The 16,347-nt window shown below is 48.1% G+C and overlaps 1 protein-coding gene across 3 annotated transcripts in view; it reads left to right on the top strand.

Moving 5' to 3' along the window:
- Nucleotides 1–16,347, top strand: part of Slc43a2 (solute carrier family 43 member 2) — a 46,692-nt gene that overhangs the window by 4,656 nt on the left and 25,689 nt on the right. For all 3 annotated transcript variants that reach the window (XM_005327896.5, XM_078042620.1, XM_078042621.1), the window contains exons 3-5: nt 5,426–5,633; nt 7,127–7,182; nt 8,468–8,544. In XM_005327896.5, the coding sequence (XP_005327953.1) occupies nt 5,426–5,633; nt 7,127–7,182; nt 8,468–8,544 (341 nt within the window). The remainder of the gene's footprint in view (nt 1–5,425; nt 5,634–7,126; nt 7,183–8,467; nt 8,545–16,347) is intronic.

Genomic DNA, 16,347 nt, shown 5'->3' with positions numbered 1-16,347 from the left:
TAGAGACTGGTGCACACAGCCTCAGAGTGTGTCACAAAGAAGAGCTAGGACCCTTGGCTAACAGAAGCCCAACCTTCCTCCTCCTCATTTCATGATCTGATTTCTCTCCCCTGTATCTGTTGGTCTCCTCTGGCTTCTTGGTAGTCCATGAAAGTTTAACAGTCTGGGGGTGGCTTTCAGTGACCTCCTAGGAGATTTGGGCTGTGTGCACATATATATGTGTGTGTGTGTGTGTGTGTGTGTGTGTGGATTGTTGAACCCAGGATCTCATACATGCTAGGCAGGTACTCTGCCACTGAGCTACTTTTCTATTTTGAATAGTTATGTAGACTCGCCTTGAACCCTCGAACTCCTTGCCTCAGCCAGCCTCCCAGGGAGCTGGGATCATTCGTGTACACCACTAGGTCTTACTAGACAACATGGAGGGACACCTGGTATTGCCCGACACTGTGTGACAGGTTTTTCCCAGTTCTATTCTTTCAGCATTTTCTCCTGAGATACAGGCTGCCTCTAACCCAAGAGGACAGCATCAGCATAGCCCAAAAGTTAAGAGCAAGAGCTTTGGGTTCTGACAGCCTGCATTCAAGTCCAGCCTCTCCCAAGACCCTCTGCCAGTGACTGACCTGTGCTGAAATTACCCAGAGTCATGTGGAAGGAATATGGGGTCAGAGTGGGAGGGCGCTAAATGACCCAGGGGTTGAATACCCCTGAACTCTGTGGCCAGCACACACAGGCACTCTGCAGAAGGAGGCTGCTACTGCCATGACTGTACCAAGGGGGTTCGGCCCTCTGAGTGAACGTCCTGCTTCTTGTTTGCTCTGTGACTGAGCTGACCTCTCACCCACATCTCTCCTGCTGGACTGAGATGATGCTTCCTGTTGCCGGATAGACTAAGGATTGGAGACAGGAGATCCCAGGGCAGGTACCGTCAAAACAGGGCTGCCCAGGCATCCCACACTGGAGGGGGGGCTCAGAAAGCAGCCAGTCAGCCGGGCATGGTGGCACGTGCCTGTGATCCCAGCCGCTCCAGAGGCTGAGACAGGAGGATCGCGAGTTCAAAGCCAGCCTCAGCAACACTGAGGCGCTAAGCAACTCAGTGAGACCCTGTCTCTAAATAAAATATAAAACAGAGTTGGGGATGTGGCTCAGTGGTTGAGTGCCCCTGAGTTCAATCCCTGGTACCAAAAAAAAAAAAAAAAGAAGAAGAAGAAGAAGAAGAAGAAAGCAGCCAGCCAGGGAAGAGGCTGACCCCAGGAGGGCAGAGGGCCACCAGCCTCGAGCTCCTTGGCTCCCTCGAGCATCATCTGAGGAGCTGCTCTGGAGGCTTGCCACTTTCTTTCTTTCACTGGGGCAAAAGGGAAAGGAGCCACGTTGACCCAGGGAGACTTAGGGGAGCCTGAGTAGGGTCATAGCTCCCTCTTTCCTCCCCAGCTTTTTCTTTGAAGATTTTGTTTGTGTGTCTTCTGAATTGGGCTCAACAGTGCGGGGCATTGTTCTCTCTTTCTTGGCCCTGGGTCTCCTAAGTAGCCTTCATCCTGTTGTCATCGGCACATTCTGCCACACCAACTGTTTGCCTGTCTCCTTGGTTCACCTTCCTCAGCTGGGCTAGGCCACTCTGGCCACCCACTGAGGAGGCATCTGTTTAATAAACAGGTGCAGGTGAGGCACCCCGTAGGCTGGGCTGGGTGGGGGCTGAGATCTAGGCTGGGACCAGGGCGGCACCCTGGGACTTGGCACTTCCTGGGTGCTGATCTGTTTATCTCTCTCCTGATAGCCTGCGTGTGATGGTGTTTCGGGCATCTGTCGGGGCTGAGATTATTCATGTGGGCTGTTTACTGCCAACAAAGCTCCTGGACTCACAGAAGGTTTAATTCCCCCCAGGAACAAGAATACTCTTGCTTTGCTCCCTGGGCAGGGAAGGGAGGCCACTAAGTCCCCCAACTGCCAGGCTCATCTGGCATTGGGCTTTTTACTGCCTGAGGCAGGGGGGTGGAGGCCAGGTGGCCCATTGGCAGGGATTTGTTTAAGAAAAGAAGGCTGGTGGACCAAAATGCAGGTCCCTATTCTGTGATGCTCCAGGATGAAAGAGGGAAGGACATACCCTCACCTCCTCCCTAGCTCCTCTCCTTGGGGGGGGCCCCTGTCTAGCTACTGGGTTATTCAGATCTCTAAACAATTTAGGATGCTTCTACTCCTATGCCCACACCTAACATGTCAGGGAGACTGCCTTGGGACTTTTTGTTTGTTGGGGATTGAATCTAAGGGGTTGAGCCCATGGTCTCACTCATGTTGGGTGAGCAATTCCACTACAGAGAGATACCCATGCCTTGGGATTTTATCTTCCATCTCTTATCTTTCTCCCTCCCTTTTTTTTTTTTTTTTTAATCTTGAGACAGGGTCTCACTAAGTTGCTTTGGGACTTGCTAAATTCCTGAAGCTGGCTTTGAACTTGTGATCCTCCTGCCTCAATCTCTGAGCTGCTGGGATTACAGGTGTGCACCACCACACCCGTCCCATCTCTTGTCTCTTGCTGAGGGAAGTCATGGATTTAGGGATCCAGCTGTGGCTCCTCTCTGAGGGTACTGGGGGGTTGGGGGCTAGTTCTCTCCTTGTGGGCAGTGATGCCTTGCCCCTCTGTTCCTTGTTCCCCCATGGCTTCCTATAACTGCAGATCCTGTGGACCTCAGGCCCTGAAATTTCCCATATCTCCAAGTGCAGTAACTGGCCCCTGACCATGCATGGCCATGACCAGGTCTCACAGACTGGCAATCCAGGCCCTGGGGCATGCTTGCTACTGACTACTCTGTCCCATCCATGCTGATTTGCTCATACCCGCACATTGAGCTGGAAATGGTTGTTGCATGTGGTGGCCCTGTCCCTCCACCGAGGACCAGTTCCTGTTGCTGCTCGCAGAGCTGACACCTGAAACCAGCACCCACCTGTGTGGCAACTCAGCCTTCCAGGAGCTGCTCCGCAGTGTGATCCAGTGGCTTGAAACTATTCTGCATCCTAACAGGCTCAGGGGACCTCACCATGAATTTTGGCTGCTGGGATGGTTACTCAGTAGAAAACTGAGAGAAAGTGGCAGGGGCAGGGCTCTGGCTTGTTAGGTTTTGTTTCTGTGGTTTTAGGGAGTTAACTTTGTGCCTGTAATCTCACTAAATCCCCTCTATCTTTGATTTGGTTCTGCAAGTCCTATTTCCTTTCCTCTCTTGATTCTTTTGAGTGTTGTCATCCAGTTCCATTGTTTTCATTCATTCAGTAAACAACCTCTGTGGTGAGAGCCTAGTGAGGTGCGGGGACCAGGGGTAACCTAACCGGAGCACAGTCCTGCCCTCAGGGCTCGCAGCCCAGTGGGAGATTAGACACCTATTCAAGCCACCCCATGTGCAGTTATAGAATTGTGGTTTCCTGTCACTGTGACCAGCTCTGCTGCTAGGCAGTTAGTTGCACCATTATCCCTAACGCCCCCCCCCACCAGCCTCCAGTAAGAATAAAAACAACATTTGGGGGGTTTTTGTTTGGTACTGGGGATGGATCCCAGGGGTACTTAACCACTGAGTCACATCCCCAGTCTTTTTTCATATTTTATTTAGAGATAGAGTCTCTCACTGAGTTGCTTAGGGCCTCGCTAAATTGCTGAGGCTGGCTTTGAACTCGTGATCCTGCAGCCTCAGAATCCCCAGCCCCTGGGATTATAGGCGTGCACCCAGCTTTTGGTTGTTACGAACACTCTCTATGCCTGTGTGAGCTCTAGAGCGCTGTCTGGACTTTCTCATTGATCTTCCTGAAAACTCTAGAGGTAGATGCTATTATTATATTATGGCCATTTTACAGTCAAGGAATCTGAGACACAGAGCAAAATTAAATCACTTCTCTAAGGTTATAGAGTAGGAAGTAAAGGGACCAAAATTGGAACCCTGAAGCCAGGTTCCAGGACTGCCATCTCAACATGCCCCCAGCAGGGCTTATTGGTCAGAGGTTGTCTGGGGCATGAATCACCCCAAGTGCTTTCTTTTCAGTGACCTTGGGGCAGCTCCAAGAGGCCTGGGCAAGCCTTTGCAGACCTCAGCTTTATAGCCCTGGCGCCAGAGGGCTGCAATTGGGAGGCAGGCCGTTATCTGAGCGAGATTTTCCTTGACTCTCCAGCGTAACCTCACAGCTAATCAGTCTGCCCCTGCTCCTGCACAGTAGTCAGCATCTCTTGACTAGCAGTCCTGGCAAGGACTTCCTCAGCTGCATTCTCAGCTTGGCCCTTGTCTTTCCATCCTCAGCTGCCACGGCACCTTTTCCTCCCTTTTTGTGTTGTTTGGGTGCTGGGTGGACTTTGGAGGGGGTCCTTAAGGGCTGAAGTTACAACACAGGTGTGGCTGACACACCAGGTTGGGGGCTCAGCACCCAACAGAGTCTGGGTGAGGTCAAGGGGGACAGCAATACAGTAACCCCAGTGAGATAAGAAAGACGTGTTGCTCAGCAAGTGAAAGCAGAGAACTGTGGACTCTTCAAAAGCACTTTCCTAAGCGTATATATACTTTCTTATGGATCATCTTGAAAATTCTAGAGTTAGATGCTATTACACTTATGTATATGTAGTAGTTTATGCTTTTCCAGGAGGAAGAGATGGCATATGGCCAGTTGTATGTTTGAGATGCCAATTGTACTTGCCAACAAAGAAGGCAAGGAGGCCCAGTCTCTCCATACTAACTGAGGGGAACCAGGGCATTATAGTGAGACCAGCAGCTTGTCCTTCCACAGTGGCCTAGGCTTTGCCTCCAGGCTAGCTGAACAAAGCTGCTGAAAAGGTTCTAGTCAGTATGGGGGCCCCAACCAAGGCTGGGTCCCAAGATCTACTGTCATAGAGTATAGGATACTCTGGAATGGGACTCCTAATTGGGATTCATGAGTGTCTCCAAAACTGTGGACAAGATTTTGTTTTCTTTCTTTCTTTCTCTTTTGGTACCAGAGATTGAACCCAGAGACACTTAATCACTGAGCCACATCCCTAGCCCTTTTTATTTTTTATTTTGTGACAGGGTCTTGCTGGGTTGCTTAGGGCCTCACTAAGTTGCTGATTCTGATTTTGAACTCAAGATCCCCCTGCCTCAGCCCTCTGAGCCACTGGGACTACAGGTGTACACCACCACACCTGGCTGCATAGCTTTCTTTATTGAATTATTTGAATGGTTTATGATCCTACAAAAGTTAAGAACCTCTGCATTATTGCTTTAGGGATCTTGGGCCAAATGGATGTCCAAGCCTGCTGTAGGGGTCACTGGGATCCTCCAGGGGCCCAAAGCTAGCTCTGATATTCCCACTGGGGTGACTGAACATGCATCTCTCCCTCTGATCTTTGGGAGTCTCTGCCATGACCCATTCTTCTGAACTTTGGGATTCCCTGTCATGTTCCTTTCCTCTGCCTACTCAGAAAATGTCACCAATGGCACAGTGGGGAGCACCGCAGCACCAGAACACGAGGAGGTGAGCTGGATGAATGGCTGGCTCAGCTGCAAGGCTCAGGACGAGATTCTAAATTTGGCCTTCACCGTGGGCTCCTTCCTGCTCAGTGCCATCACCCTGCCCCTGGGCATCATCATGGACAAGTATGGTCCAAGGAAGCTCAGGCTGCTGGGCAGGTCAGTGCAGGTTCCTTGAGGGAAGAGGGTGGGCAGGTGGACGTCCTGGGCTGCATTCCCTGCTGGAGGGAATCCTGAAATGTGCTGTCAGGTGCACCATGGAATCCTAGAACCTGCTGTGAAATGCACTGATGTATGCTATGCGTTCCCTAAGCGCCTTCCCACAGCGACAGCGGGATCCTACTCATCTGACACTGAATCATTAGTTACTGTGATCCTCATAGTGCACCAGTACTGCAGAGAGCAAGCACAGGATCCTGGCCTACCTGGGAGGATCTGGAATTGCTTGTCATTGAAAACACGTTTTTCAGAAGAAAAGATTTTGAACATGTACAATATAAGCACATCAGTTCCAAATGATATACACACGTATCATTATTTTCGTTGTTCTTTGCAGTGCTGGGGGTTGCACCCTGGATCTCATCCATGCTAAACAAGCCTTCTACTACTGAGAAGTAGCCCCCAGCCCACATAACACTGTTCTTAGTTTTATATGCTTTAAAATACATGTACAAAATTATAAGGGCTGGGAGTGGGGTTCACTGATAAAATACTTGCCTAGCATGTGCAAGGTACTGGGTTTGATCTAGCACTACAAAAAATAGAAAATAAATACAATTTATTAATTAATTTAAATGAATGACATTAAAAATCACAAAATGGAAGTCCCAATAGATAAGCACCCTCGTGGATCATCTTGTGCACCCCCTGGGGTATGTATCTCTAGTGTATAAAGCTCCATCTCTCAGACTCAGGAAGTTCATATTAGCTGGCCCTATCAGGCCAGGGTCCTCCCCAATCCAGTTGTCCCTGTGAATGATCACCTTATAGGGCACTGGTTTGTAGTGGGCAAGGCCCATAACCATGAGGTGGGTGGTGGGAGATCACTTCCATTTGCTCGCTGAGGCTGAAGAGGCATCAATTGCCAGGATAGAGTCAAGTGACAAGTAATCTGGCACAGCCAGTCAGTCATCTGTCATCTGTGTCCTGCCCAGGGTCTGTCTGACCCTGGCTGAATGGGCTCAGGAACCTGAGGAATGAATTGTATCCTCTCTTGTTTCAGAGCATTGGCCCTCTGGGGTCCAGGAGTGGCAGGAGCAGGACAGTGGTGTTTATAAAATCTGGTTTGGGGGCTTCAAGTTTAGCTTAGCCTCTTAAAAGATGGGACACCTTGGAGAAATTTGTTTTCCTTTCCTTCTTCTTCTTTTTTTTTTTTTTTTAATGAGATTTATTTTCCTTTTAAGAAAATTTGGGCCAGTTATTCTCAGAATCACCCCCCCCTCTCAGGGATTGAACCCAGGACCTCATTTAGGCTAAGCATATCCTCTACTACTGGGTAACACCCCAGCCCTCTGAATTGTTAAATCAGATTAAATGATGATTGTTAGTGCTCTAAAATGACACATGGTAAATACCCACAAAGGATAACAATGTATAATAATAACAACCAGTAATGTAATAATAACTAACATACTTTTTCTGTTTGCTTTTAGTGCCTGCTTTGCTGTCTCCTGCTTACTGATTGCATATGGAGCCAGTAACCCAAACTGTGAGTTTGCCTTTCCTCCACCCTTTTTTCGGGGACTGGGGAGAGATTGTCCAGAGGTGCTCCCTGGCCCACCTATGCATTGATGCTTCTGGTCTTGGTGCTCCCTGCTGAAGTTAGAGGGGCTACCTGTTAGGGCTTTACTCAGTTCCTTATCTCAGATGGGCAGCCAGGTAAGAAAGTTATCATCCTAAAAGGAAATTTGAGAGGAGCTCTCTGAGTGTGAAGCTCCCATCTCATCACAGGCTAGTCTCTGACGGCCTCATTGATGCCACCCTGAGAGATAAGCTCTAAGAGCCAAGCCAGCTGCAGGGACATGGTCCTCTGTATGTATAGAAGTCATGAGCCGAGTCCTCTCAGGCAGCTCAGGCCAGTACTTTAAGGGTGGCTTAGAAGCCACCTGTTCCCCATCTTTATTCAGATGGAGCTATCGATTAAAAAAACTGTTTAGAACAAGTATCAAAAATCTGACCTGAATTTTATGTCTCTTTTTGGGGGCGTGAGGGAGGGTACCGGGGATTGAACTCAGGGGCACTCCACCACTGAGCTACATCCCCACTTTGTATTTTATTTAGAGACAGGGTCTCACTGAGTTGCTTAGTACCTCGCTTTTTGCTGAGACTGACTTTTTTTTTTTTAATTTATATATGACAAAAGAATGCATTACAATTCGTATTACACATATAGAGCCCAATTTTTCATATCTCTGGTTGTACACAAAGTATACTCACACCAATTCATGTCTTTACACATGTACTTTGGATAATAATGTCCATCACATTCCACCATCATTTCTAACCCCATACCCCTTCCCTTCCCCTCCCACCCCTCTGCCCTATTTAGAGGTCATCTATTCCTCCCACACTCCCCCTCCCTACCCCACTGAGGCTGGCTTTGAACTCACAATCCTCCTTCCTCAGCCTCCTGAGCCGCTGGGATTATAGGCGTGGGCCACCTTATCAGAGTTTTAACCAGGCTTATCTACTGGTTTTCAGGAACCTAGATTTTTGGTTTCTTTGAAGCTGTGCCTTTAGGCCTCTTGCTTGCTGCTAAGTTAATGGAGAAAAGAGGATAAGTGTTTACCTTTTGTAAGAAGAGCTCAAGCTCTGTGAGGTAGGCAAGAGGAGCAGGGGGAGGAAGAGGCTGCTCTGGCTCCCCAGGTATTAGGCACTAACCCTTTGTCCAGCCTGCATTTATTAGAAACCTATCTGAGTGGGACACTGGGCTGGACCCTGGCCTCCCTGGACCTTAGCTGTGCTTTCCTGCTTATGCCTCTGTTTCCCTGCAGCTCTCTCAGTCCTCATCTTTATCGCCCTGGCTTTGAATGGCTTTGGTGGGATGTGCATGACCTTCACCTCATTAACGGTAAGTACTCATTTTTCTTTTTTCTTTAAGATATCTGGTATCTAGTTAAGTAATCTGCTTGTGACCTTTTTTCATTTATTTGTTTCTTTCTTTATTTTGGTACTGAGGTTTGAACCCAGAGGTGCTTTACCACCAGCTACATCCCCATCCCTTTTTTGTTGTTGATACAGGATCTTTCTAAGTTGCCGAGCTGACCCAGAACTTTCAATCTTCCTACCTCAGCCTCCTAAGTTGCTGGGGTTACAGGCATGCATTACCATGCTGGGCTGTTTTTTTTTTTTTTGGGGGGGTGGGGGGATGTTGGTGGTTATACCCAGGGCCTCTTGCATGTTTGGCAAGTGCTCTACCACTGAGCACATCTCCAGCCCTGCTTATGAATTTGAGCTAGCTTTGTTTCTTCCTCTTTGCCATCCATTTGTCTACATATGCCTGGACATCCCAAGCAGTGGAGGCATTGGGTGCAGTGGCCTGACAACAAATGTAGTCATGGCTTCCCATGCTGGGAGGTCCTGAAGACAGCAGGGCAGGGCTCCCCTACCTTCTGGCCTTGGCTTTGGTCTGAGGAAGCAATTTACTAGCCATGTGCCCAGGAAAGACAGGATCAAGTAGAAAAAGAGATGTCACCCATTTTTCCTCTATTTTCCATGGTTACCACCTCCAGGGTGTCCAGGAGCTCTGGCTAACTGTGCAACCCAAACACAAACCTCCCTTAGGACTTCCCCAGCCCCAGCCTTTGCCTTTCTCTAGAATTGAATGAAAAACTCAGAGGAGCACCTGTTGGGCCTTCCTCTTAGTTTTCCAAGTGCCAGGGCACAGATAGCCTGACTGGAGGGAGACATTTCCACAGGATGCTGAGTAGTCCCTTCTTGGGAGCACCAGGGTGCCACAAAATGTGCTTCTTTTTGAGATGGGGGATGAAGAAAGGTGCAGGTGAAAGAAACCCAGAAAACAGGAAGAACAAAAAAGGGCTGGGAGTGTAGCTCAGTGGTAGGGTGCTTGCCTAGCACTCATGAAGCACTGGGTTCGATCGTCAGCACTGTATATGAATAAATAAAAGTATGTGTCCATCTACAATGAAAATATATATATTGAAAAAGAAAAAGAAAGAACGAAAAAGTCTTCCCCAGAGAGAAGGGAGCTCTCTTTGGTTGGCAAGAGTGCTATTCAGAGCTGGCCCCTGGGAAAGAAGTAAGGGTGATAGACTCTTCAGAGAGACTCTGTCCTACAGGGAAATCTCACCTGCTTCAGTTCACCCATGAAAAAGCTTTTAGTGTATAATACCTACCATTTATCATTTGCAGTGTGCTCTTTTCTCTCATTTCTCTTTGTTCCAATGAGTCAAGAATCACGCTGTTGAAGGGCCCTTGTTTTGCTTTGAGGGAATGCTGGGGATTTTTGGTTTGGGGAAGGATCTTTAAAGGTGTTGGCATCCCTGTGACCCACCTTCCGGCTGTGTGAATCAAAGGCCAGGCCCAATTTCTTCTCTGTGCACCCTTCCTCTACTTTGTTTTGCTAGCTCTGTCCTGATGAGGAGGATGAACTGTCTGTGCCTAGGTTCATAGACATGAAAAGTTCATTGCAGTTGGTGTCAGGTGAGAAGAACCCGGCACAGGGCATGCTCTGGGTGTGGGGGTATGTGTCACACATAAATATGGGGCCTTGATTGCTTTGCCTCAGCTGGTGCCAGGGAGATTTACTATGTACTATTTTGGGCCTTTTTATTCTTATTTTTTAAAGCAGGTAGATTTAAAAGAAAAATAGATACATTTCCTTTCTCTCAAATCCTCAGAGGAAAACAAATGTCGAAACTGTGAGAAATATGTTTGCACCATCAGAAGTACACACATTCCACTGAGTTGTGTAAATTGTGAAACAGGAGTCATGGATCTGTTTGTTCTTGGATAGTGTGAAAACCACCAGCCCTTTCATCAAGATGAAAAATAAAAACCTGGCATCACCCCCATTGTTTTAGTCATGCTGGGCCTCTGTTATGGCAGGTCTGAACTTCAGGGATAGAAGAATGAACTTCAGGGATAGAGATGGTCCTGGGACTTGAGGAATTTAAGTTCCAAAATGCAGAAAGATGGTTTGTCATAATAAAGCATAATATAAATAGAGACTGGGAATGTAGCTCAGTGGTAGAGCACTTGCCTAGCATGCACAAGGTCCTGTGTTCAGTCCATCAGCATGGCCAAAAAAAAGATGATAAAAAGCACCATACTGTGAGTCCTCTTGAACAAAGCCTTTAAAGTGAACTCTGAAGTCATTGTCCAAGAAACTTTTATTAGAAACTAATAGGGGGCTGGGGAAGTGGCTCAAGCGGTAGCGCGCTCGCCTAGCATGCGTGCGGCCCGGGTTCGATCCTCAGCAGCACCATATACCAACAAAGATGTTGTGTCCGCCGAGAACTAAGAAAAAATAAATAAATGTTAAAATTCTCTCTCTCTCTCTCTCTGTCCCTCTCTCTCACTCTCTCTTTAAAAAAAAAAAAAAAAAAAAAAGGATTTCCTCTGCCATCTTTGCTGCTTTAAAAAAAAAAAAAAAAAAAAGAAACTAATAGGCCCATATTATTTTTTTTTCTTATTTCTCATGATTATAAAACAAAAATGTTCTAATTTTTATTATTCTATTTTATTTTATTTTATTTTGTTGTGTTGTGTTAGGGATTGAACCCAGGGGTGCTTAACCTCTGAGCCATATCCCCAGCCCTTTTTTATATTTTATAGAGACAGGGTCTCACTAAGTTGCTTAGGGCTTTGCTAAATTGCTGATGGTAGGTTTGAACTCTTTTTTTTTTTCCCATTTTTTAATTTGTTTTAATTAGTTACACATGACAGTACAATGATCTTGACATATCATACATTTGAATAAGATGGGATATAATTTCTCATTTTTCTGAGTGTACAGGTTGCAGAATTACTTTGGTCATGCAGTCACGTATATACCCACAGCAATAATAATGTCTATTTTATTCTGCTATCCTTCCATTCCCCCCTTCCCCTCTTCTCCCCTCCCATCGGTTTGAACTCTTGATCTTCCCGCCTCAGCCTCCCAAGTCACTAGGATTATAGGCAAGTGACACTATACTATGATTTTTTAAAAATTTCTTTAATTTTGAGTGAGACAGCATTCTTTCACCTCTTGGTTATTTGTGTCTTGTGTGAATTGCTTCTTTGTGTCATTTTTCTATTTTTTTCTGCAGAGTTCTTTATCCTTTTTTTTTTTTATGCTTTGTAAGAGCTCTTTCAAATACAAAGGAGCTAGCTCTTTCTGAGTGAGCAAGGGATCTCACTTTAGGGTTTTTAGTTCTCTTCATAGTTCATGAATAAGTTTCAGGAGGGCTCTGCACTCCCTTGAAATTGTTTGCAAGGAAATGTTGTGTATATGCTGCTTAGGGGCATTGGGCCAGGGGAGTGTACCTTGCTCTCTTCATCCTCCCATAGGGCTGTGTGAAGGCTGAGATGATTGTGTCAGGAGCATCTCTGTCAGCTCCTGGCTCTCCCTCCTATGGGGAGGAGATAAAAGGCCACCTACTTAGGGTAGGTATCAAACAGGCAAGAAAATTGTCCTCCCATCACTTAATGTGTTTGGTTACCAGGGTTATGTTTTAGGGAGGCAGACAGCTAAGGTCCCCATTCTTGGATCTAGAGCAGAGGTCAACAAACTACCACCTCATGCCAAATCGAGGCCACTGCCTGTTTTTATAAGCAAAGTTTTAATGGAACCTCCCCATGCCTATTTGTACACATATTGTCTAGGGCTGTTTTCGTGCTATAGTGGCAGTTAGACAGTCGTGACAGAGACCATATGGCCTGAAACGCCTGATATATTTACTGTCTGGCCCTATATGGAAAAAGTTTGGCAGCCTTTGGTCTGGAGGCTCCAAGAAACTGCTACAGAACTATTCCCTGCCTGAGGGTAGGGGGGCTGACACCCTCTACTCACTCCCACATTTTCTAATTGCACAGACCAGCTCTCCAGGCGCTTTGAAAGTCTCACACTCACACTCCTCTCCCTGCCTGGAGGGATCTCCTTGGACACTCCTCCATTCTACAAGGCCTCCCAGGAGACCTGAGGTCCCCTGAGAATAGCCCCTAATGGGGAAAGGGAAGCAGGTCAGCGAGGACAGGCTGGAGGTGCTGGGCAGTGTTCTGGGCTGGCCAGAGCTTCTGCTGAGCAGAGCTGAATCTCATTCTGACACAGCCCAGGCCTTTAAAAAGCAGAACTGTCAGGACCAGCTCCCAGAGATGCCGAGCTAGCGGCACAATGGAGCTTTCTGTTTGTGTCTCCCACCCATGTTCTTGTTTTGGGGACAAAGGAGTCTTCAGGGTTGCCTTTAGGAGCTTCCTAAATCAAATTCCTACAACTGCCATGGATAGGGCCATAGATAATCACTCCTTGACAACCTGAGAATGTGGGGCGATGTGTTGCCATGGAAATCCTAATTTGGGGACTTTTTGAGTCCCAGGGGGTTTTGTGTGGCATGGGGTATAGTTTAAATAAAGACAACCAATTACTCCCATTGGTGGAGAGGGGCCCCCAAGTTGGCAAAATGCCTTTTCCTCTTGGTCTGGGAAGAGATGACTGATCGCCCTCCCCACAGAGCCTGAGAGGTTTGTGCTTATGGATGATTTCTGAGGGGCACTGGGCCTTACACATACTAGGCAAGCACTCTACCACTGATCTACATCCTCAACCCTTTCTAATTTTATTTTTGTGATATGATCTTGCTAAATGCCAAAGCTAGCCTTGAACTTGAGATCCTCCTGCCTCAGCCTCCCAAGTAGCTGGGATTATGTGATGCACACTATGCCTGGTTCATGTGTGATTCTTCCTGTAAGAGTAGGGGCTCAGAAGGTAAGGGCAATCCTGTGACAGGTTAGCTGTCCAACAGCCAGGACTGACTTGTTTTGGGGACAAAGGAGTCTTCAGGGTTGCCTTTAGGAGCTTCCTAAATCAAATTCCTACAACTGCAGCCTGGGTCCTGGGCAGCATGTGGCATCCTGGAGGGAGGGTGCCAGACCAGTCCAGGGGTGCAGCATGCTCCCTGTGGTGTGGAACACCAGCCTCCCCCTGGACATCTGGTGTGGCACACTCTGGTCTATTTGCTCAATGAGTTGCATTTGTCTAACCCTTTAACTCGCTTCATCGGCTGGAGCACAAACACTAGCCGGGTGACTGAAGTGGCGTCTTTGGGCCACCACCCTTCAATCCAAGGCCTGGGTTGCTTAGAGATAGGAGCAGATGCAGCCAAAATTGTGAGCATATCTTTTCCACTTCATTACTCTCACCCCTGTCAGTGCGGGTGGGGTGGGGAGTTCTGGGCTGAAACACTCACAGAAAAGGGGTTACAAAGTGTTGCCAGGCTCCTTCAGGAAAAATTTCTCTGTGGGCTTTTCCTGTTTGATTCATTGAAGTCTGATTTTTAAACCTGAGGAAGAAATGATCCCATGGGAATTGGTTCAGAGTTTGAAGAGAAAGGAGTAAACATCCCTCTTCAAATACCTGAGAGAAGGGCGGGGAAGCACATGCCCTGGGGAGGAGATGGGAGTTTAGCATTTTTGCTCAGTGGACCCCGATTCTGTAGCCAGGGGAAGGTCCCACAGTGCTTCCCACCTCCCTCTGGAGAGCCCAGGTGCCACGTGGGGCAGGACTCCTGGTGCCTGGGGCCATTTTGGCTTCTGTACCTCCCTCCATTTCTGTCTGTGCCTTGGGTACCTAAAGCAGTCAGCTGATTGCCACTGGTTTGGGAAGAATTTGCCCATCAGAGGTTCCACCTCAGGGGTTTGCTCCAGCACGTGACTTGTGCAGGGGTGGACAGAAAGTGCAGTGGGGGCATCAACAGCTAGAACGGGCAGGTAGGGAGGGAAATGACTGGGGGAAGGCAGTTTCCCTTCCCTGCCCTTCAGCAATGGAGCGGAAAGGTGACCACAAGGACCTTCTCAGCAATGTGTGCTGAGAGGCGCCCGGATTGTTTATCTTAGGAAACAGCCCAGCTTTGCTGAATCCGCTTGTCCAGACTGGTACCTGGATCCTGGCCTTTACAGGTTGTACAGAATGCTGGGTGTGTACCTCAGCCACTTGAGGACAAGGCTCACCTCTGCAAGGGGCCTGAGGGCCAGAGTGTCAGCCCCCACCCACTGCTTGGCTCTGGAGACTACCCAGACTGTGGGTGGCATCTCTCTGAAAGCCAGGGTGTTTCTCCAGGGCTGGTGGACTCAAGAGGCCATAGATTTGGAAAACCAGTGCCAGGAGCTACACTTGGCCCTGGTCTGCCTGTCACCAACCCCATGGCCTGCCGTGGAGGATCCTAGGGAGAGAGGCACATAACCTTGGGCATCTTAAGAGTCCTTCAAGGAGGACGCAGTCCTGTGGCCCTGGCCTCTGGGACGCTTGTCCAGTGGCCATGCTTTGTGCCCAGAACACCAGGGAGGGGCTGCCTGCAGCTGCTGTGTTCCCCTCTGGGAAGGTCACACAGCCTGGCCTGTTTATGGTGCAGCTGAGGGGCCCAAAGAGAATGAGTCATCACAGGCTTCCCTGGCCAGTGAGATCCGGTAGCCCAGGCTGGGAGGGCAGAGGCTGCAGGGGGCGGTGAGAAGACCCCCAAAGCCCAGAGAAAGGTCTGCACTCTCCACCTGTGACTGTGCTTGTGAGTCAGGAAACAGCCTCTGTTGAGTGTTTCCCCTGGCATCTGTCACTGCAGCGCGGCTCCAGCTTCCTCTTTGGCAGTGGAGCCGCTTCTTCCCCTCTGCCAGGCCCTGGAGGCCGCACCAGGCCACTGCTCAGCACTCAGCCGCCACTCCATTATCTAGGCCTTTGAGCAGCCATTGTGTGCAGCTGAGATGAGGCTGAGGCAGAAGGAGTGAGCAAGCGAGTGGGGTGGGCCAGACCAGTGAGGGAAGAGACCAGACCTGAAGAGAAACAGGAGTCCACAGGAACATGCAGATCACTTGGTGGTGTGGCCCAGGACCATAGGGGAGGTCAACCAAGGAAGGCCGAGGGTAGGTGAGGGCAGGGGCAGGTGGGTCATAAAGGAACACCTGAAGGGATGTCAGAAATCTCCATTCGGCTAAAGTCAGACAGAAGGCTCAACAGGAAACATGTCTGAGGCGTGAGGAGTGAGGACAACTGCCTTGGAGCCCCAACTGAAGGGAGTGTCAGGCAGGGCCCCGGGAGGCTCCCAGAGGCAGGGTCACCTGGTGGCTCTGCCATTTCCTTGCCCTGCATCGAATCCTAAATTTGGCCTTTGCCAGTTTGAGGAAATGCCTTGACTCTTAAGTTTTGTACCTAGTAAATAAGAATAAGTAATATTTATCTTATAGGTTGCTTTGAGAGTTTTAAAGATAATAGGTATTAAAAATAGTACCTAGGGCTGGAGATGTGGCTCAAGTGGTAGTGCACTCGCCTGGCATGCGTGCGGCCCGGGTTCGATCCTCAGCACCACATACCAACAAAGATGTTGTGTCCGCTGAGAACTAAAAAATAAATATTAAAATTCTCTCTCTCTCTCTTAAAAAAAAGAACAAATTACTGATACTTACAATAACATGGGTTAAATGTTAAAAGCATGTTAAAGTTAACCCAGAGCAAAATGTTACTTACTGTATAACTCCATTAAAAAAAAAAATAGTAGCTATTGGGGCTGGGGTTGGGGCTCAGCGGTAGAGGGCTTACCTCACTTGTGTGGGGCACTGGGTTTGATTCTCAGCACTTATATAAATAAATAAATAAATAAATAAATATTAAGTCCAACAACAACTAAAAATATATATTTTTTAAAAAAAGATAAATAAAAAAGAATTC

The sequence above is a fragment of the Ictidomys tridecemlineatus genome, chromosome 3 (assembly GCF_052094955.1).
Source record: "Ictidomys tridecemlineatus isolate mIctTri1 chromosome 3, mIctTri1.hap1, whole genome shotgun sequence".
Classification (NCBI taxonomy): Eukaryota; Metazoa; Chordata; class Mammalia; order Rodentia; family Sciuridae; genus Ictidomys; species Ictidomys tridecemlineatus.
The sequence above is the reverse complement of the archived record's forward strand: the minus strand, read 5'-3'. Positions and strand labels throughout refer to the sequence as shown.